The sequence below is a fragment of the Melitaea cinxia genome, chromosome 4 (assembly GCF_905220565.1).
Source record: "Melitaea cinxia chromosome 4, ilMelCinx1.1, whole genome shotgun sequence".
NCBI lineage: Eukaryota > Metazoa > Arthropoda > Insecta > Lepidoptera > Nymphalidae > Melitaea > Melitaea cinxia.
Window position 1 is genome coordinate 8,034,746 of NC_059397.1, and position 21,880 is coordinate 8,056,625.

General features: G+C 30.5%; 2 protein-coding genes across 2 annotated transcripts; one reads left to right on the top strand and one right to left on the bottom strand.

Moving 5' to 3' along the window:
* Window positions 1–2,678: 2,678 nt before the first annotated feature.
* On the top strand, window positions 2,679–8,222 carry LOC123670099 (cytochrome P450 4g15). The gene is made up of 8 exons (XM_045603608.1): window positions 2,679–2,904; window positions 3,186–3,389; window positions 3,649–3,828; window positions 5,670–5,866; window positions 5,961–6,245; window positions 6,329–6,566; window positions 7,395–7,580; window positions 7,774–8,222. Exons 1-8 carry the CDS (start codon window positions 2,694–2,696, stop codon window positions 7,947–7,949), a joined length of 1,677 nt encoding a protein of 558 aa, XP_045459564.1. The 5' UTR covers window positions 2,679–2,693; the 3' UTR covers window positions 7,950–8,222.
* LOC123670299 lies at window positions 8,216–20,062 on the bottom strand. The gene is made up of 10 exons (XM_045603806.1): window positions 19,932–20,062; window positions 19,626–19,837; window positions 18,813–19,004; window positions 17,850–17,917; window positions 17,348–17,528; window positions 16,910–17,087; window positions 11,577–11,772; window positions 10,795–10,924; window positions 8,583–8,763; window positions 8,216–8,373 (listed from the first exon to the last, which is right to left on the bottom strand). Exons 1-10 carry the CDS (start codon window positions 20,060–20,062, stop codon window positions 8,262–8,264), a joined length of 1,581 nt encoding a protein of 526 aa, XP_045459762.1. The 3' UTR covers window positions 8,216–8,261.
* Window positions 20,063–21,880: the final 1,818 nt, after the last annotated feature.

Here is a 21,880-nt window from a genome sequence, read left to right on the forward strand (position 1 = left end):
GTCGTATTCGTGACGTCAAGAGCATGTATATAGATGGTTGCGCGGGAGTTTAGTAAATAGTCGGAACGCGTGTTACTCGCACCTCAGAACTCAAATTAAATGGTTTTATAGTGACCGGCCCGTGCAAGCCGGACATAGTAAGGTAGGGATTAAAAATAAAAGTGATGTGTTTCATTTTAAATAAATCGATAATTACATAATTTTCAAAGTAACTAGTTTTAAAGGTGGTGGTTATTTTATTTATTTGTTAATTTTATTTGGTGACCACTTCGTAAAACAAGGTAACATTTTCATGGTTCCTTATTTCGTGATATTCATTTTCAAAATAATAAAAAATTGCGATATGGAATTAGTTTTTATATTTTAAGTAATAAAACTTTATATTAATTTTCGTTCTTTTTTAAATACTACTATTATATTTACAAAGAATAATCAGTCACTTTAAGTTAAAATAAATTGTAATTTTTTAATTGTTATTCGCTGTTTTAAAGTTTTTATCTTTAAGGTCAATACTGTTTTCTATTTAACTTTTGTATAATTTACTATTATATAAATATATATATTATATTACACCCAGACTCCGAGTGTGACTCGAACCCATAACCTCCGGAGCAGACAGCACTACAAACTACGCCAACGGGCTAGTCATATCTTTACAATGTTTAGTTACGTAAAGGAACGGAAAATTTTTAACATTGAAATTTAAATCAAGTTCGTTGTTATATTTTCAATAGAAATACAGGAAATTTAGATCATAGAATGATACCATTTTATGCTTTATAATTATATTATTATTATAAATATTGATTTATTATTTAACATTATAAATTATTACGATAAAAGTGACTTATGTAATATATTTTTAATTTTTATCTCCGATTTACTAATAAAAAATAACTTTAAGTGAGAATATCTTTATACGAATATTTTAATTATTTAAATTTGTAACTTTTCTGATATTTTAAATTAATTATCATATCAAATATGATACTATTCGAATGTGTACCAATAAGAATAATTATGTAGCTTTATCAGCCGGCTGTTACCTACGTTTATAGCACAAGCATTAAGTTGCTCACTATAGGAACAGATGAGCCTGTTATAGATATTTATTTATTTATTGTAAAGAGATATTAGAGAAAATTCACCTGGGCATTAATCATTTTCTATATTCATATACAAAAGAATTAGGTATACTTATAAATTCAAAATTTTCTCTAGATTAATTTCACTTCACGTGCACTTTGTTTCTTTATAACTTTATATGGTGTTAAGAAATTAATTTTGTCATGTAAAATTGTAAGATAGCATATGGTATTTGCTGTTATTGATTTTAATTTATAAATTATTGAACGGTTACTACCTATTTTTAATTCTCCACGCATCTTCATGAAAAACAAATTAACACTACTATTATTTTAATTTATACTCATAAACAAATGCGTGATATATTTTAAGTCATTTTACTTTTTGCTATCCGGTTAGATACTTTTAAAATATTTTATAAAAAAGAGAGAGAACATTCACATATTCCATTCGTCGATAATTATTGTTTCAAATTGTTTTAAAATATGGATTCTTTCATTTTATAATTGTTAAATGTAATAATAATAACACACTTTATGGTACACCAAAAACAGAAATGATACATAGCAAAGAAATAAAAATATTAACAATATATTCATTAGGTAGAAAGGGCGGCCTTATCGCTAAAAAGCGATCTCTACCAGGCAACCTTAGGCCAAAGGAAATGGAGGAATGTAAATAAATGTAAAAAAGCTTTTAATACACGCAAGTTTTAGTCTATACTTAAAATGAGCCTATCACTTAGATTATAGTGACATTTAAATAAATTTAATTAAAGTAATATTTTAAATACGATTCATGGATCGCGTATGGGACAATAATATTTATAAAATAACAAGATATTGTTATTTTTACATGTGTTTTAAAGCTTTGTTCATCATTCGAAAAAGTTTGTGCTAAATGTGTTACTAACGTAATATATACGTGTTGAGTATTACGTGTTGAATATTTTAGAAAATATACGAGTTTTGTACATAAATTATATATCATTTTATAGATAATTGCTTGCTCTACTAGCATCTACAACAAAAAAATATTATTGCTTTTGTTTTTGTAAATTAATTATTTTAATTTAGAAACAACGTCAACATAATTGACGGTCGGTAAATTTTTTGTTCAATTTCAGGCTATTTTTTTCCTCAAATCAACGCAGGTGAAACTGCGGGGCCCAGCTAGTATTACTTGAAAGGAATTATAATACGAAGTTATCTACGTTTTATATTACCTGTGACAGGCACTAGTATTTTTTAAGAGATAAATTATTAACCAGTTTCATCAAAAACAGTTCTTAAAATTATGATTAGCTAAACAGAAACTTTGAGATTTACATACAAACGGCTTCAAGCGTTAACTATTTCAATTTCTCATTAATTCGTTTTATTTATTACTATTTCAAGCGTTATATTGTTATGGTTGAGAAATTTCGTTTTTAGATTATAAGATTTAATGTTATTTGCTAACATATACAAAAATATCTTTCCACTCTTCGTCTTTTTTGAAGTCTGCTAATGGTATCGCTTTATGAGTTAGGTGACGCATATTGTTAGGCTCTTATAACAAAATATAACAATGACTATTTTATATTTTAACAGAAAGTCAAAACCAAAATGAGTTACGCGGCCACTGAAAACGTCGTACCCAGCAGTACGTGGGCTGCCACTAATCTCTTTTACGTGCTGTTGGTACCTGCAGTACTCCTGTGGTATGCGTATTGGCGCATGTCCAGACGACATCTGTATGAACTCGCAGATAAAATAGCGGGACCCAAGGGTTATCCTCTAATTGGAAACGCTCTTGAATTCACTGGAGGCTCAGCCGGTAAGTTTGAAAAAAAAAAATTAATTTAATAAAGATAATTAGTATAAAAGTCAAACAATTTAGGAGAAACCAATTTTGGACAGTCTAAGTAGTAATGATAGCTATTTATGTTTTTTTTTTTGCTGAAATTTTATATTAGTAATTATAATTTCTTTAGACGTAAATAAACGAATAAAAAGAATGGATAGACTTTCTTTGATTAAGAAATTTACGTAATAAGTCATAGCACTGTCTCCATAAATTCGATTTTTCAAGCAAGTAACAAAATTATTTTTTAACAGATATTTTCAAAAGAGTCGTGGAAAGGGGAAAGGAATTCGAATCTGAAAATGCTGTCAAGATCTGGATTGGACCTAGGCTTTTAGTATTCTTGTTCGATCCTCGCGATGTTGAAGTCATCCTCAGTAGTCACGTCCACATCGACAAAGCCGAAGACTACAGATTCTTCAAGCCTTGGCTAGGAAACGGTCTTCTCATCAGTACTGGTAAAACCATAATAGCTTACCCAACAAACATTCTGAAACCAATTTTCTGATACCAACGAATGTAATATATGTGCCAAGTACACACTTATACGGTGTTTATTACGCAATAAATAAAATACGTTAACGAACATATACCTATAAATAAAGATAGCCTGCAATCTGAGACATTACGCCGACTGGACTGAATACTAATAAAGGCAGATACTTTGGAAATTTAAAGGTTACCTCTACTTTACTCTAACATACATGTATACTTTAGGTCAGAAATGGCGTTCCCACCGAAAATTGATTGCTCCTACTTTCCACTTGAACGTTCTCAAGAGCTTCATCGATTTATTCAACGCTAACTCCAGAGCCGTGGTTGACAAGCTAAAGAAAGAAGCCGGAACATTCGATTGTCATGACTACATGAGCGAATGTACCGTTGAAATCCTTCTAGGTATGTATTAAATATTCCAGGATGTCAGTTTCAACTACAAAAATATAATTGATAATTAACCAATAAAGATATATAATGCAAATTTATTCAAAACGTCAAAGAAATATAAATTTCATAACTTACGTTTTAGATAGTCTTTAGTGATATTCTAGACCTTGACCGAATTAAAATTTTAAAATGCAAATACATAAAATATAAACAATAAAAATTACGTGTTATATTACGATTTCAAATATGTTACACTTTCGATTAAAAAAATAAACATAGGAAAACGATGAGCGTACGTTTCATACAGGTTTCATTTAATCACATGAGTAATTAAAAGGAAGCAAGGATAATTCTTCAAGGAAGCAGCAAACATCTAGTTTTATCCTACCTCTAACTCGCGCATTAACTCATTACTAATAAGGTGAAATAATACTATAGAAAATCTGTACACTTCTCGCCTATTTAAAAACAAGGTCAAATTAGGACTTTAATATGTATAATTAACTTCCAAGACTATAATTGTTATTAATTACACCAGCGTTTCCGTGACTTAGCTAACGTGAACTTTATTTGTAAACTATTAAGCTATCTATGCACTATCTATAGAAAAATATTCAAATTTCGTGATAAATCAAGTCTGGGGCCATAGCATATTAATTGATGTATTGTTTATCATTAACAACAGAAAAAAAAACAAATGATTATAGCTTGTGTATTTCTAGGAAAAAAAAAACTTTAGAAAATTTACTATGTCTATTACATGTGCTCCAAATGCAAATTATAATATATTATTTAATATGTGCGTTCATTGGAATTAATTCTATACGTACAAGTAAAGACTTGTGAAGGAATATATTATTATTTGGGTACCAACTAAAAATTAACATGAAAATGGCAAGGATAAATACCACTTAAAATTAACCCAAATTATTTTTGATGCATGGTTACTTCATATTGATCTCTATCTCAAGGATCAACTACGAAATACGTTAGATATAAAAAACAATTTGTACGCCAAGTCACGTATATGAATTACTATCAACACTGACCGCCATGCTCCAAAGAACTGTTCTTGAGATTTTACCCCACCACATCTTAGTAATGTTTTACAGAACGAAGCAAAATTACTAGCTTATTTAATTTCCTAGTACTGCGCCATAATATAATTATTCATATATATGTATACGTAGAAGGTTCTACGTAAAACCTTCAATTTCAATTAATTGGTCAAGAGATTGTCATAATAATTCTTATTGCATTAAATAACTTTGTTTTATATCGCAAATCAGATGACGTTAAATAAATTGATCATGAATGTTTAACCTACTTTATAAATGTACTCGCTTGAATAATTTCATGACTCATAGGTCTCTTTAGAAAATTAAATTATGTATTTTATTTTTTTAAGTACAAAATATTGTCAATACACAAAATATAAACTTAGCCGTCTTAGTCTATATACTTAAAATTATAAACAACCTTATGGCTAAACATCAACACTGGTGTATCGAATAGGCTAACTAACCATGTTGATATAAGGAAAAGTGAGTACGTACACATTAAGCGTCAAGTTGAGCGACCCCCCACAACCGCACGTAATGTTAATGGGCGATAATCACCATACGTACTATCCGTAGGTAGAATATAATTGTCCATTAGTATACTGATTGCGAAAATTGAAAGTAAATCAAGAATGCTATATCTCTTTTTCTGCTTTTCCATTAGTGTCTACTAATCTCTCGCAACAATGCATTATATAGCTTCGCATGTGTTATTGTTTGTATGTTATACATTATGAATAGCATTAAAAATAGTGCTAGTACTCAAAGTAATCATAATTTACTTGTCTGTAGAAACTGCTATGGGTGTAAACAAGAGTACTCAGGACCAAAGTGGATTTGAATATGCTATGGCTGTTATGAAAATGTGCGACATCCTCCACTTAAGACATACTAAAATTTGGCTGAGACCCGACCTTTTATTTAACTTCACCCAGTATGCTAAATTGCAAAATAACCTTCTTGACGTTATCCACGGATTGACAAAGAAGGTAGCTTTTTCTTTTTATTACACTGCTTGAACATAAACTACGATATAATTTAATAAAACACTGAAAATTTATATGCATTAAATAATTTCTTTAGGTAATCAAGAAGAAGAAGGAAGAATTCAAATCTGGCAAAAAACCCGCCGTCGTAGAAACTGCCGAGGTATCAGACAGCAAAGAGGCTTTGTCTTCAAAAGTGACATCAGTCGAGGGACTATCTTTCGGCCAGTCTGCTGGACTTAAAGACGATTTGGACGTAGACGATGATGTTGGCCAAAAAAAACGTCTTGCTTTTCTCGACCTTCTTCTTGAGAGTGCTCAAGGTGGAGTAGTTATTTCCGATGAAGAGATCAAAGAACAAGTAGACACTATTATGTTCGAGGTATTTTATTTTTACCATATATCTAACATTTAGTCGTCATAGAGTGAATATTTGTTTTTAGCAAAAAATTTAACATGTTTCAGGGTCACGACACAACAGCTGCTGGTAGCAGTTTCTTCTTATCCTTAATGGGAATTCATCAAGATATACAAGACAAGGTTGTCGAAGAATTAGATCAAATATTTGGGGACTCAGACCGACCAGCCACCTTCCAAGATACTTTAGAGATGAAGTATTTGGAGAGATGTCTTATGGAAACTCTTCGACTTTTCCCTCCAGTACCAATTATTGCTCGTCACTTGAAACAAGATGTTACTATGCGTAAGTACCACTTTAAATAAAAAAATTGCAATTTATTTTTTTATTTAATTAATTAATTAATTAATTAATTAATTTTATTTATTTTATTTATTTTATTTATTTTATTTATTTATTTATTTATTTATTTATTTATTTATTTATTTATTTATTTATTTATTTATTTATTTATTTATTTATTTATTTATTTATTTATTTATTTATTTATTTATTTATTTATTTATTTATTTATTTATTTATTTATTTATTTATTTATTTATTTATTTATTTATTTATTTATTTATTTATTTATTTATTTATTTATTTATTTATTTATTTATTTATTTATTTATTTATTTATTTATTTATTTATTTATTTATTTATTTATTTATTTATTTATTTATTTATTTATTTATTTATTTATTTATTTATTTATTTATTTATTTATTTATTTATTTATTTATTTATTTATTTATTTATTTATTTATTTATTTATTTATTTATTTATTTATTTATTTATTTATTTATTTATTTATTTATTTATTAGGATTACCAACAGAAATTACAACAATAAAACAAAAAGAATTATTTTACATAATTGATTAAAGAAGTTCCATTGTATTTCGTTTTAAAGGTAATCACAGCATGCAATAATCAAACAGTAAATATGAAATAAAAAAATAAATATAAAAAAAATATAATCAAAAACTAGATTTTATAATTAGATAAATTGATATAGATTTTTAAAAAGAAATATAGCAATGATGAATGATGAATAAGTTCAAAATATTTTATATTTTCATGTGAATAGATTATTTGCAGCATGTTTTATAATAGTTTTTAATTTTTAGCATCCAATGGCAAGAAAATACCAGCCGGTACTACAGTTGTTATTGCCACCTATAAACTACATCGCCGCGCTGATGTTTATCCCAATCCTGACACGTTCGACCCTGACAATTTTCTCCCAGAACGCTCGGCTAATCGTCACTACTATGCTTTCGTACCTTTCTCAGCTGGGCCTCGAAGCTGTGTCGGTAAGTACTGTTAATACGTTTCAAAAACAATTCCTTTTTTTTTATTATTCAATGTCAAATCAAAACTAAAAAGCATAAGTATAATAAAATTCGAAACAACTGTAATAAAAATAATATTGTATTCAATATGTATTTGAAAGACTTTTTATCTGAGTGTGTTTTAATATTTTTCTCACTATACGTTTTATTATAGGTCGTAAATACGCCATGTTGAAGTTGAAGATCATCCTCTCTACTATTCTGAGAAACTTCCGAGTTTACTCCGACCTTAAAGAATCTGACTTCAAACTGCAGGCAGATATTATTTTGAAACGTGCCGAAGGATTCAAAGTACGCTTGGAGCCCCGCAAAAGGACGGCTAAAGCTTAAGAGAAATATACCAATATAGAACAAGCCCAAATACTTAATATTACTGTGTGCACATTTTACAGTATCTAGAGTTAATATCATGTGATACCAGTACTGACTAAATTATTGTTAATTTAATTTCTAAGATCGATAATTTATCAACGGTGGAAGAACTTAATACTTGGGATCGAAGGAATTACTATTGTTTTGCTTTAGTAAAAGTTGTGTTTTGTAAATAGTCAATGTAAATTATGAGGATAATGTTGGAGCAATAAACAATAAATAAAAATGTTAGAAAGTATTTCATTATATAATATTAAACATAACTCAACATTAGGCGATACTACTTCTCAACTTTCTAATGTCATCAACAGTATCTGTCCTATTTAATAATCCACCAGCTTCTGAATTTTCTGTTACCATATTCCTCTTCTCCAATTGAATCCTATAGACAGAATTTTTTAAACACTCACCTTTAAAAATTCGCAAATAATAACATAATTGATACAGTTGATAATAATTGATATAAAAAGATATTAATCATAGGTACTTTTGACTTAAACCCCTTATTCCTCTGGCTAGTTGATACCAGATTTCACCGTAGCCAAAATCTAACATATAATACTTAATCATGTTACAATACAAATGACATACCGTAACACATCCAGCGGTGTTCTGTTATGGACTGGACACGTACAAGGAATGTATTCGTGATGTTGTTTTGCGACCCACCACCCAGCTCGTGATAATTTCCACTCGATCATTTTTATTTTAGCAACAGTGCATTTACCAGACTCTCTTATCAAATTGAAAAAGGAAGACATCAATTCTTGACCTGAAAATAATTCCGTATTAGCGACATACTTATACTAATACTTGTTGTTCTTATCAAATTACGAAATAAGATTTAACATTGTATATTTGCGAACGTTGCGAAATTGGACTTTAGGTTAATTTGTATATGCGATATTTAAATGTATCATCTATTTTTATATACCTAACTATAACGGGGTCAAACATAAAATATTGAAAAGTTGATCTTTGTTTGGTTGTCTATTTGTTATTAAAACTTACAACATAATAATTTGTTCATTTAGTTATTTGGTTGTTCTATTGAGTGTAATAATTTTTTGTTACCGAACAAAATCAAGAAAAAATATCAAATTTGTTACCCTACGTTTCGTTTCAACACTCCGTGTTTATTATGCTACAGTTTATGACTCGACGCCCATTAAAAGTTTAAAACTCGTTTTAAATAAATATTAAAATGATGATTGTTTCTAAGGAATATTTATCCGGAAAATGAAAAATTACCTTGAATTATAATTTATTTGGCTACATTTACTTTACGAAAACATAAGATCGCGGAAATAACACCTCAACTAATATTGCATTTATTATTTTAGTTTGACTTAAATCTATTTTTTTTACTTTTATAAATATTTGATTAATTTTTTTTATGTCACTAGGTCGGCAAACAAGCGTACGGCTCACCTGATGGTAAGCGATTACCGTAGCTTATAGACACCTGCAACACCAGAAGCATCGCAGGTGCGTTGCCGACCCAATCCCCAATCCCTCCAGGAGCTCTGGTCACCTTACTCACCAACAGGAACACAATACTGCTTGAAACGAGTATTATTTTGCTGTGATCTTCTGTAAGGTCGAGGTACTACCCCAGTCGGGCTGCTCCATATTTTGAACAGGAAATTCTTGCTGTGCCCTACCAATTTTAAAATATACTTTAAAATCTTCACTACAATTCTGTCATGTTTTAAAACGGTTGTTTCGTCATTACAATCAACGACTTTGAATATTACCGGAAACGGTAGTTAGTCATCACTTTAAAATCATTTGGATGTTATATGGTTGAATAAAATTAGCACAAAAAAACTTACTAAAAAAGAAATATAGTAAATTCACGTCTATCAATATTCCATAACACTTAAAAGTAAAGCAACATTCGTATTTATTGTAATTAATGACATTTTATAATTAGCTTTGAATTTCTAAAACGAAAAATGTAAATCTGTTAGTAATTTTTTTTCAAAAATGTGTAATTTTATAAAGTCGACGAAAATTTTATTTCTCGTAACAATTTCTATCTCATATTATTAAATTAAAGTTAGTTAGATATACAATACCTACATTGATTCGATTCTGCTAATCCTAAACTATTAATTAGTCACGATACTGATATAATAATTTTACATCCTAAGATTGTTTATTGTAAAATGATATTCGTTTTAAAATCAAAAAAAAATCATCGACTTATTAGGCTATTTTTGTTAATGAATACATTAACAAAGTTGCGTTCCTAAGTGACAAATATGGAAACGCGCCGCTTATTGTGCTAGAATATGATTTATATGATTTGATGATTATGTTTGCATTTAATATTTAAATTTAAAAGACGTTTGAATATATGGTTACTGAGTAAATAGATAAAGCAATGCAGTAAGTGACTTAATTGTTGACTAGCCCATTGGCACAGTTTATAGTGACCTGCTTTCTGCTCCGGGGGTTGTGGGTTCGATTCCCACCCTGAGTCCTGGATGTAGTATATATATTTATTTATATATGTATTATTTTTATGTATGTTTATCGAAAAAAATATAGCTATACCAGTCGGCTGTTACCTGTAACACAAGCATTAAGTTGCTTACTTTAGTAACATATGACCGTGTGTGTATGTTGTAAATATTTATTTATTTATTTTGTCAGATGATTATAGTGTACGTAAACATTATAAAATTAAGTAATATAAATATATAAAAAAGGACGTTAGCCATTATAACTAAAATGTCAACTCGATGATGTACGTGTCACTGTATGTTACACAGCTACGTATAAAATAATTGTATACCAGCTGATATAGCCATCATCAATCTTGATTGTTCCGCTTCTTCTTCATAAATTTCTATAGCATCGGTTTTATATATAACGTCTAATCCACTCGCTGTTCCTTTGTCGTGTCTTACGGATGCTTCTGTTGGCTATTATATTATATAAAATTTTATTTATTTTGTTTATCAACCAGCAATTTAAATTAATTTCTATCTCTCAAAAACCAGTTTATATTAAAAATTCGTCCGAATATATGTTATGGATAAAATTATTTATAATTTATATTAATATTAAAAATGCCAGAGCAACTTGTATCTATTACGCTTTTACACCTTAACAACTGAACTATTTTTGACGAGATTTAGTACAAAGAAAGAAAGATCTTGAGAAAGGATATAGGCTATCTTTTATCAAAAAATAATATATAATTTATATAAACTATCCATTCCAAAACCTAACCAAAATTCCCAGTTAACGGTCATTTAAAATATTTTGTTTATTTTTTCTATTTTTGGAAAAAAGAACTAGAATAATTATACTAAATGGTATCTTATAAATCAGTGAAGAAACAAAACTACCAAAGTTCCAGAACTAACAAACTAAACTAAACAAAGACAAATTAACAAGTAATGATGAAATTTTCCTCAGTTTGAATTATATTTCACAAAAACTTAGACAATAAAACGGCACGCTACGATTAACATAAGTGAAGCGACAACCACAATTTTCTGTAAAAAAGATTGCATAAATTTTGCTCTATAAAACTAACTAAACAATTCAAAAATTATTTTAGTTCATTACATTTTGCCAATTTAATCCCATAAAACACTGAAACGCTTCGGTCAGATGTTGTGTGCCCAATTCTGGTCTCTCTCGTCTCAAATGTAGTTCTCCTAGTAGATGCAAAGCTCGGCCTAATTGTCTTCGAAGACCGTGCTCCATAGCCAAAGCACCCATTTCCGTAAGAAATTTGGCAGCCATTTCATGTTCGCCTAATCTAAAATACATGAATATTTTACTGGCATTGTAAATAAAACGAATATAATTCAATTATTTAAAAGAAATTAGTATGCTACACATAATAACATATGACCCTTAACGGTGACAACATTGTTCCGTGTAGGCTATAAAACAAATCTGTATAGTTATATATAAAATACTGAATTAAATAATGAAATATTTATTGAAAAAGTAAACTTGATTCTGGAATGAATTCAAACGTTTATGATATTTTTTTATTGTTTAATTTTGTGAATATAACGTAATGGTTGCACATAAGCCGGGTTTAAAAACTAGTTAATAACATAAATATTGCTTAATATGTTAAGTATTACAAAAACAAAGATTAAATGTAGGGCACAAAAATGGATAGCAAAAAAAAACGAAAATACGGATATTTTAAACACTTCACAAAAAAATTAACATTTATAATAAAATTAATAATTTAATAATACAAACACATAAACCTTTTGACTTCCCGAGCCGATTTTATAATTATTAATAATAAAATAACTGTTACTGAAATAAAATAAACTAATTTTTTTTATGTAAACGGTTTTATTACAATAAATATGATGTAGTTAGGCTATGTACTAAAAGCTAAAAAATAATTCGGTAAGTCCTAGCTACCAGCCGGCCTAGCATGCATACAACGAGATATCTCTTGACGAGAGAGAGAGATAATGTCTACATCGAGTATTTTCTCGATTACCCTAACATGCGCACTACGAGAGACAAAATTCTCTTCCGAAGACTTCGCCTTGTCGAGTAGAGAAACATTATCAACCATAATCACAACTGAATATCATTCTTATTTCTTATGTCGTAAAGTTAAATTTACAAGGTTATTGACCAATTTCAAACGAGTGACACATGTTTTATTTAACAATGTTCTCGGCCTTTTGGCTAAGATAAAAAGTGTATATCTAATTTAAAAAATCTAATATGGAAAATGAAACGGCGTAAGTAAATGAATTTAATTATATATGTAAAACAATATGCTCGTGTTGTGCTTTATATCTTGTCGCACATTAGATAATTGTAATTCTATCACGCATTTTTTTTTTTTTTTTTTAATTTTTAAATTTTTTGAATTTTTGATTTTTTTTTTGATTATTGATTTTACTTTTATTCTATTTAATTTTATTTTTAGTTATTGATTTTTTTAATATAATTTTGTTTTGTTTTTTATTCTGAATGTTGTCTTGTCTTGTTGTACTAACCCAATATGGACTTATACTTTGGTCTGAAATAAAGTATTATTATTATTATTATTATTTAGAATAAGAAGCAACAGGGCGCAAATACGTTTTTTGTGTCATTATATGGCACACTTCACTCGACTTTTCGCATTTCCCGCTCTTCGTATACCGAAATTATATAATTATAATAGGGAAACGCCATGGTATACAAAAAATAGGCACCCGGTTTTATTTATTTTTTATTTATCGTCTTTCTCGTCGATAATATTGAAGACGAGAAGTTTCTCTTCCTAAAACGACAAAATTCGACAAAATTACGATGTCATGTTAGCTTCCGTAGAGATAAATATCACAGATCACTAAAATTTAATGATTATCTCTTCTTGACGTAACGAGAAGAGTATCGCGTGCACGCATGTTAGCTACTGTAGACATAGAGAGATAATACGAGAAAAGGGGTAGACAAAATTTTGTCGTGGCGCGCATGCTAGGCCTGCAGATCGCAAAATCTTCTCATCAATCTCAGACGTAGCGTATCCAGAGTAAACATTATGATACAAATTTCACGTGCCCAACGATTTAATATTTGTCTGATCAATACCCCAGATTGACAGAGATTGACAGAGACCAGATTGACAGAGACATTTTATTTTATTTCCAAGTTTTTAGTTTTGTTGTTAGTTGTTACTTCTCATTCTATTGAGTTCATGTAATGCCTCACTATTACATGGTTTGTTTCCTGACAATTTGTTGCAATCTAACTTTTCAATACACAATTCTTCGAAACACTTCACTCAACTCACGAACGTATGCTTGTCCTTTCTCAAACAATTTTGAGCCTAAATATACAAATGCGTGGTCTACTATGCTACCTTGCATTTTGTGGACAGTGGAAGCCCAAGTCAAAATTAAAGGCAACATCCTTCTTTCAGTCGTCCCATAATTGAATTTCGCCGGAAACTGTATGGCTTTAGGATGAATAAGGTGTACGCCATCTTTTGAAAAGTCGATTTGAATTGACGGTACATCGGTTTGGTACATTTGGGTTCGACGAAACTGAGGCCAAACAATTTCTGTGATGTAGCCGATAGCACCGTTTACCAATCCTTTCGATACGCCAATATTAGGCAACATAACTTTTGCACCTTCAAATAATAGTTATACCTATGAAATTGCCGTTTTTTATGAAATAAGTTAACGCACTTTATGTCTATATTTTTTTTTTATTTAAAGTAATTACCCATGGAATCAATGCATTTTTGCCAACATAGTGGTAACTTATTGATGCCTTTCTTGAAAAACTCTGCTGAGCAGGAAGCAACAAACTCTTCAAAGGCATTTTGTACTGCCTCTCGGGTATGAAATTTTTTTCCCACTAAAAAGTTATCCAAATTCTGGAAAAAGTGGAAGTCTGTTGGGGCAAGATCTGGTAAGTACGGTAGTTGAAGGAGAACTTCTAACCCCAGCTCTTGTAACTTGGAGACCGTCTTCTATGCAGTATGAGGTCTCGCGTTGTCGTGCAAGTGCAGCGAAGTCGAGCGATTGACCAAAGCTGGTTGGAGACGTGCGCGCTTCCCCATTATTGTGTTTAGTTCTTCACAGTACACATCTGCAGTAATCCTCATGCCGTTTGGTAAGAAGCTGTGATGAATTACACCAGCGCTAGACCACCAAACCATACTTACCATAATACCATCACTTTCTTAGGGGTCATTTTTCGTTTAGGGCAGTGTTTAGGTGCTGAACGAGGATCTAACAGAATTCATTGAGGTCGAGGTCGAATAGAATTCATTTTTCATCACAAGTAACAATGCGATTCAATATACCTTTGTTTGTGTGTCTGTTGAGCAGTGCAAGGCACGTCTCGACGCATATTTCGCGCTGGCGTTCATTCAATTCGTGAGGCACGCATTTGTCGAGATTCTTTACCTTGCCAATTTGACACAAATGGACCAATATTGTTTTAGTACTAACTTCAAAAGCTGCTGCTAATTCGGCTGTAGTTTGAGAATCATCAGCCTCCACAATCGTCTTTAATTCGTCATTGTCGACCAACATTTTCGGCTGACCACGTGGTTCATTTCCCAGGTCGTATCGTTAGTAGTGTTCGCACCGTACACGTCGTTGATGTTGCGTACCGCTTCTGCCGCTTTGCTACCACGACGGAACTCATACACCATAATCACTCGGATTTTTAACGTATCCATGATGACGAAAAACATACAAATACGATGTAAACAGAACGCTCACCATTAAACAAATGACTAATTATAAAAAAAGAATTCTATATTTTTAAAATAAAAATAAGTTGAAATTCGAGTTCTTAGCGATTTTTTTTTTTTAGTTTTGAAATAGCCAGTACGACGAAACAGCAATTTCATAGGTAAAGACCTAATATTTTAAGTTCTCTCGGTAAGCCTCCGGTCCTGTTTATGTCTGTCAGTATTATATTAGCTAAATTCAAAACAATTATCTGTATTTTGTGTGGAGTCAATTAGCTGGTCCTGTGCTTTTATTTTATAAATTCGAATACTCTTGTTTCGAAACAAATTCAAAACAGCTGCGTTGTGATCTTTTACTTGCTGATTCGTGGGGTACCTATATCCTTAACGCTTTGTCTATTGCAAGCTTATCTTTTGGATCTTGAATAACTCTTTGCATCAAAATATTAAAATGTACCGCGGTAAGCTCACCGATTCTTAAAGCATTTAATACATCAATAAAAAAATGATCCCCTTGCTGACGCATGTTATCAGTCAGCTCACAAAGTGTGAACAAACGCCACAGATACGTGGCTGGTTGGAGATATTCTGGCTATTTGAATACAGGTGTTCCGGAGCATCTAATAGGAGGCAGCTGCAAAAGTTCGCCAAAGAGTAGAATGTTGACTCCACCAAAGAACTCGTGTTCACGGTTCTTAATTTGCCTTAATCGACCGTCAAGATTTTTCATATTGAGCCCTATTCTACCAACCAAGCCCTTTCATTCGATACCCGTATTGAGGTACTTGTGGAAAATATGAAATCCGCCATTTTGTGGCGGCGGCTATCTTGGATTTTTCATAGTAAGCTCTATTCTACCAATCGAGCCCTTTCATTTGATACCCATACTGAGGTATTTGTAGAAAATATGTAATTTGCCATTTTGTGGCAGCGGCCATCTTGGATTGTTCATAGTGAACTCTATTCTACCAATCATTTCATTTGATACCCATATACCATATACCGAATATCAGATCAATCTGTCATCAGAAAGAGGGTAAAATTCCAATTACTAAATTTGACCCAAACAAAAAAACTGGTCAGCTAAATAAAATCGTTTAAAATATTCATTACGAAGGTGCTGTACTATCCAACATAAAATATATTGTCTTTAATATGTATCTATGTAATAACCATACATACATATAACATAAGAATACATATACATACATATGTATGTACTTTTCAGCGATTACGCAAGATTTAATTGAATTTGCTTATGATTATTGGTGATTGGAAGACACATGATTTAAGGCGTTTAATATTTACATTCTATTATTTATCTTATCGACAAATTTTGTCAACACGACTATTTTTTATTCAATAAATCAGGTATAAGTAATGTGATTAAAGTTTAGTGTTTCTGAGTAAACTGCTCAGTTTTCCTATATTCTACAATCCTACCTATTAAAATAAGCACATTGAAAAAACAAATAAACAACAGCTTTTAAGACGGGACAAGTAAAATTCGAAAAACCAATCTCGTTACCTTCAATCAAACAAACAAAAAACACTTCAACTTTTAAAAACATATGGTACCAAAAAAAAAATTAAGCAGTTTTTAGCTACACACGTGTATTTCACAAAAAGTGACGTAAAAAGTGTTGATAAAATCATTATAATTTTCGTATGAAACAAAAAGCAACATCAAGTTAAGCAACCAAGAACGTACCTTTGCATAACGGCCGCTAAGTGCATCTTTGTCTCGCACAAGCCTTCCACGTTACCGCTTTCTTGATAAATATTAAGTGCTCTAAGAAATGTCTTTTGGGCATTATTTAGATTATTCATCATTAACTGACTTATACCAATTTCAATTATCGCCTCGGCTGTCTTTGGAGTGTCATCGGCTATAAATAAAATTAATCGTTTATTATACAGTTCTCGTCTTTTTCTTTAATTTTTTTTTTTGAGTTCTATCTGCACGCCTGCCTTAAGACTGCGCACTGCCTTAAGACTGCATATTTTATTTCCTATTTTAGTTGCGAATAATATTCTCTTTAGTGGTATAAAAACTATAACAATCGATGCAATTCAATACCTTTATCTATAATCAATATTTTTATTTTTATTCATATAAACTTAACTAGGCTGTTAAAACATTTTTTACCATCACGTGCTCTTCTTTCAGCGAGTCTCGATAGTCTCTCTGATTTAGCGGGATCCACGTCCCGAGCTACACGTGCCTTACTAAGTAAAACACGATGTAGCTGTACTGCTGTTGCAGAAAACACGGAGTCGGGTACTACCGCTGCTGCTTCTTCCTCACCTTCATCATATAAAGGCCAATCCTGTAAGAATTGCACTGATAAGATGTATAAACTTGTTTTGAGGTTGCAATTACTAAATCACACCTCTAAAAATTAGTCTATTACAATAGGAACTAAGTAACAAATGCTCAATAAAAACACTATTAGGTAAACATTCTAAGTTAAGTCATATTCCAAAGTCATAAATTTCATTTTTTAAAAATATTTATGTACATTTTAATACGTATGTACTTTTGTTTGTTAATAAATGCTAAAGTTTATTAATATATGCTACCAAACTTTGATTTAAAATTAAAAAATATTTTGTTTACTATCGCGAATTTTCCAATGATTTTTACAAACCTTTCCGATAGCACTGTCTCTTACTTCTGTAAGAATGACAAACGGTTCTTCCGGATCAGCGTCTGGAACTATTTTTAAGAAATACATAACATTGAATATTCTAGCACACCAATTATTTTATAGTTTAGATCTTCTTTATTAGTAAAAATAAACAAATTAAAAGAAACTACCTTTTATTCAATCGGTTAAAGATATATGCTTCAGAATACATATAAATTATAAAAGCTTTTAAAAAATTAAGACATATCATAAATTGACTTTACCTCAAACTTGGAATTCCCAAATTCGTAATGAGTTTAATTTCTTATTGGAAATGTTTAATACACTAAAGAACTGCCTTGAATTGTGATAAACAATTTATTTATTATATTGTATTCTACGTTATGATAATGTCCCTTTGCTACAACTTTAACAAAATACACTTCATCTCAATCATCATCAATCTTTCGAAGTGATCTGTGTCCCTCTGTTTTCTGCCACCATTCCATTTCACAATAATAATATATTTATGAATGATAAATATATTTGGAATAATATATGATATGATTATGTACACAATTACTTCGTAAAAAAACAAACTATTAAAAGCAAAAACAACGTACTCCATTTTAACACAAAAAAAAAACAAAAAAAAATACAGTGTTTAATTCTCGACAAAAAAATTAATTTAAGTGTATCTTAGTTATTATTATTGTTTTTGTTTCACAGAACAATAAAAAACAACATTTACACAACTGGTTTTTCCACAAGAAAAAAGTATGTATATTTTATTTCTCATATTGTTTTTAACATATTCCACAATACTTATAATTATACAAAACTATACGAATACGTTTTAAAATTCAAAGAAATACTTTTTAATATTGTAATAAGAATTCCTTCAAACTATAGACGACGCAAGAGTTTATTAAGTTGATTACAGTTTATTAGTTGATGATGACGTAAGTCGATCAAGGAACTCACACTTGTCAAGCAAGAAACTAGCGTAGTGGTATTTACAACAGCCTTTCAGTCGCCCTCCGTCTAGTAAGTATTGGCTAGAGACAGCAATGGCCGCTAAAAAGAACTTCTCCGCTAGCCACAAAATTCCTTTTCCTTCTTCGGCATAATGCAATGCAAGATTTAATAGTTCAAGGCATTCCTTCTTTGTATTTTCTATTACAAAAAGAAATATACGTTATATTGTCTACTATTTGTATTAAACTCATATATATAATGTACCTACCCATCCATGAAATTTTTCGTAACAAGTGGTTATCGAACCCGCACTATTAGTGCAACAAGTCCTATTACCACCATCCCCTTATATCTTTTCTAGTAAAAAGTATATAAATTATAAATATCTCAAAACTTATATCTATTTCTGTTTATTATACTTTGCTTCAGTCTATAAGTCACAATCATCATTTATTTAAAATCTTACATACACTTTGACCATAAATGCGAATAATAACATCTCTTTTTTTTAGTTTTGTAAGGTTAAGGAAACGTTGATTTCCTGTCGACTAATTCGTAAGCAAAGGATTGTATTTAATAAGTTTATATACATAAACCAGTTGGCATTAACTTGGAATTAATAGACGTGTTTACTATAATAATAATAAATCATTTTTGCACGGATTATGAAGGTTCCTCCGGACCTATAGTCGAAACTAGTCAGGGCCTCTTCGTTGGTCGTGACTCAAATCACATAAAATATATTAATTTATATTTGATGCTTAATATAACCACGAAATAAAAAATCTTACACCGGTATTATAAATAACTTTATATTACCTTTGTCGCGATATTTTTCTGCTCTGATTAAGCCTGCGCTAATATATTCTAGATAATCTTCCCTTTTCCTCAAATCAACAACAATACCAATGTCGTCTTCCATTAATAGCTGTATGTTGTCATAAATAAGATCCTGCAGGTAGTCCGAGGATTCAGAATAACCGCTTTCTCTCAGTTCCAAAATAAGGCATTCGTGGAGGGGAAATTTTCGTCTTCATATAAAACAGTACATTAAAAAAAATCTGAATAACGTTTGTAGCAGGAAATAAACATCGTATTAACGCTATAAAGGTCCTTTAGATTTACCTTCGGATTCCTTTAGCGTCTAACGCGTCTAAGCTAAACAAGGCCCTGTTTCTTAGATTTTCTAGACTATTCTTAGTCATACAAGCCATTAGTTTTGGTAGTTGTCGCCTCATTGGAATAGTTGTCTCCATGGTTGAATAAAGGTTTAAAAAGGTGAAAGTATTTTATTTTAATAACACGACAAAAATGTCGTATACCTAAAATATTTTATTAGATTATATGGCTTTTTTGTTCATATATTTGTAAACTTGTCAAAACTGACATATAGTTTTTTTTGGTATATTTATTTAATCAAATTCATTTTACAAATAATCAACGATGGATGAAGGTTTGCTAAAACTCTTTACAACAACCCGATGCATGTAATAACTGTCAATTCAATTGATATAAAATAATGAAACTGCCTTGTATGACACTTTCATCAAAACAGAATTTAAGGTTAAGGTACAAGTTTGATAGTTTTAAGTTATCCCCAAATAATGAATTAATAAATGGATATATAAGTAGATGATTTTAAGTAGTAAGGTAAAACAATAATAAGTATAATTATTTTAACAATGGGCAAACGTAACATTCCATAGTCTTCGCTTACGATTAGTGCTGATTCAAATAATAAATTACTCGCATTATGTTCCGCAGGTTTATTTTATTGCTATGAAAATTTTCGCAATAGCAAAAAAATGTAATCTTTTTTGTTACTTCACATGAAAAAAATTAAAGTAGTGGATATTGGATAATTAAGATAATAACTTTGTTTTTCATTTTTAAAAGTATGTACCTATCCGTGTATCGTTATTAGGTAAGACTAGTTTTCAAACACGTGTTGGAAACTGACCAGTTATAGAATAGGTATGTTCCCAATAAGGAATATCACAATATTTTAAATAATGAGCTTCTAACAATACGTAAATATAATCTGTAGTAATCTTCCTGTGTGCGTGTGTGTGTGTGTGTGTGTGTGTGGCTAGGCTAGAAAACAGCTAGGCTATGAAACACGTTATATTTCGAAATATTGAGTTTGTATTAACATATGAGTATGTTTGATTTAAGCTTATCAGACCACTTTAAACTTTATATAAAGTGTAACGTTATCGTAAAGTTTCATACTATTTTATGATGACTTTTTTTTTGATTTACCAAAATATCATCACTTCAGCCTATCCACAGTCCACTGCTGGACATACACCTCCACTATTTCGCGTCAATAATGGCGTGAACTCATGTGTGTTGCCCATGGTGACCAGTGCTGGATTAAGCCAGCGCGGGGCCTGTAGCAAATTCTGTCAAGGGGCCCTTGGTTTGCTTTAGGTTCTCAAGTTTAGGGTATTAAATAAAACAAAACTGTTACAAATAAACTTTTCTGGATTTAATATGGGCAAATTTAGAGATAACACTTTCAATATCGACTTCTTTAAGCAAATCGTGCTCTATATTCAACAAAGTGAGATGATTAAGACGTTCTTGGCCCATCGAGTTCCTTAATTCATTTTTAATACGTTTTAATGTCGAAAAAGAACGTTCGCCACTGCAGTTAGTGATCATGAAAGATAAGTAAATGCGCAAGGCAATTTTTAAGTCTGGAAAACACGACTCTAAAAAATTATTTAATAAAAGTTTATAAAATAGCTGTTCCAGAGGCTCCTGTTTCTTGCTGTCAATAACATTAGCCACATCTGTTTTCAGCAGCTCTGCAAACTGCACTAATTCACCGCCTAGGCTGTTCTCCAAATCATCTTCGTAAGCACTGACCATACTTGGGGATTTTTCCAAAATTTCTTCTATTGTAAGAGATTTTAGCTGTCGAAATACTTCATAATCACTAGTAATAATTTTATGATATGCTTTCATACGTTTCGTTAAAGCAGACAGTACGTTATCAATAATGACAATAAACACGTTAAATTCGAAACGTTGTCCAGGTGTTTGATTTTCAACAAAGTTGTCGAGTG

What these genes read in the sequence shown, in the direction of transcription:
- LOC123670299 (XM_045603806.1), bottom strand. Translation starts at nt 20,062, where the DNA reads ATGGAGACAACTATTCCAATGAGGCGACAACTACCAAAACTAATGGCT. An exon ending in AGAAAAATATCGCGACAAAG is followed by an intron (nt 19,005 to 19,625) that starts GTAATATAAAGT and finishes TTTTTGTAATAG; the next exon opens with AAAATACAAAGAAGGAATGC. An exon ending in TGGGATTAAATTGGCAAAAT is followed by an intron (nt 10,925 to 11,576) that starts GTAATGAACTAA and finishes ATAATATAATAG; the next exon opens with CCAACAGAAGCATCCGTAAG.
- LOC123670099 (XM_045603608.1), top strand. Translation starts at nt 2,694, where the DNA reads ATGAGTTACGCGGCCACTGAAAACGTCGTACCCAGCAGTACGTGGGCT. An exon ending in TAGACACTATTATGTTCGAG is followed by an intron (nt 6,246 to 6,328) that starts GTATTTTATTTT and finishes AACATGTTTCAG; the next exon opens with GGTCACGACACAACAGCTGC. An exon ending in GAAACAAGATGTTACTATGC is followed by an intron (nt 6,567 to 7,394) that starts GTAAGTACCACT and finishes TTTAATTTTTAG; the next exon opens with CATCCAATGGCAAGAAAATA.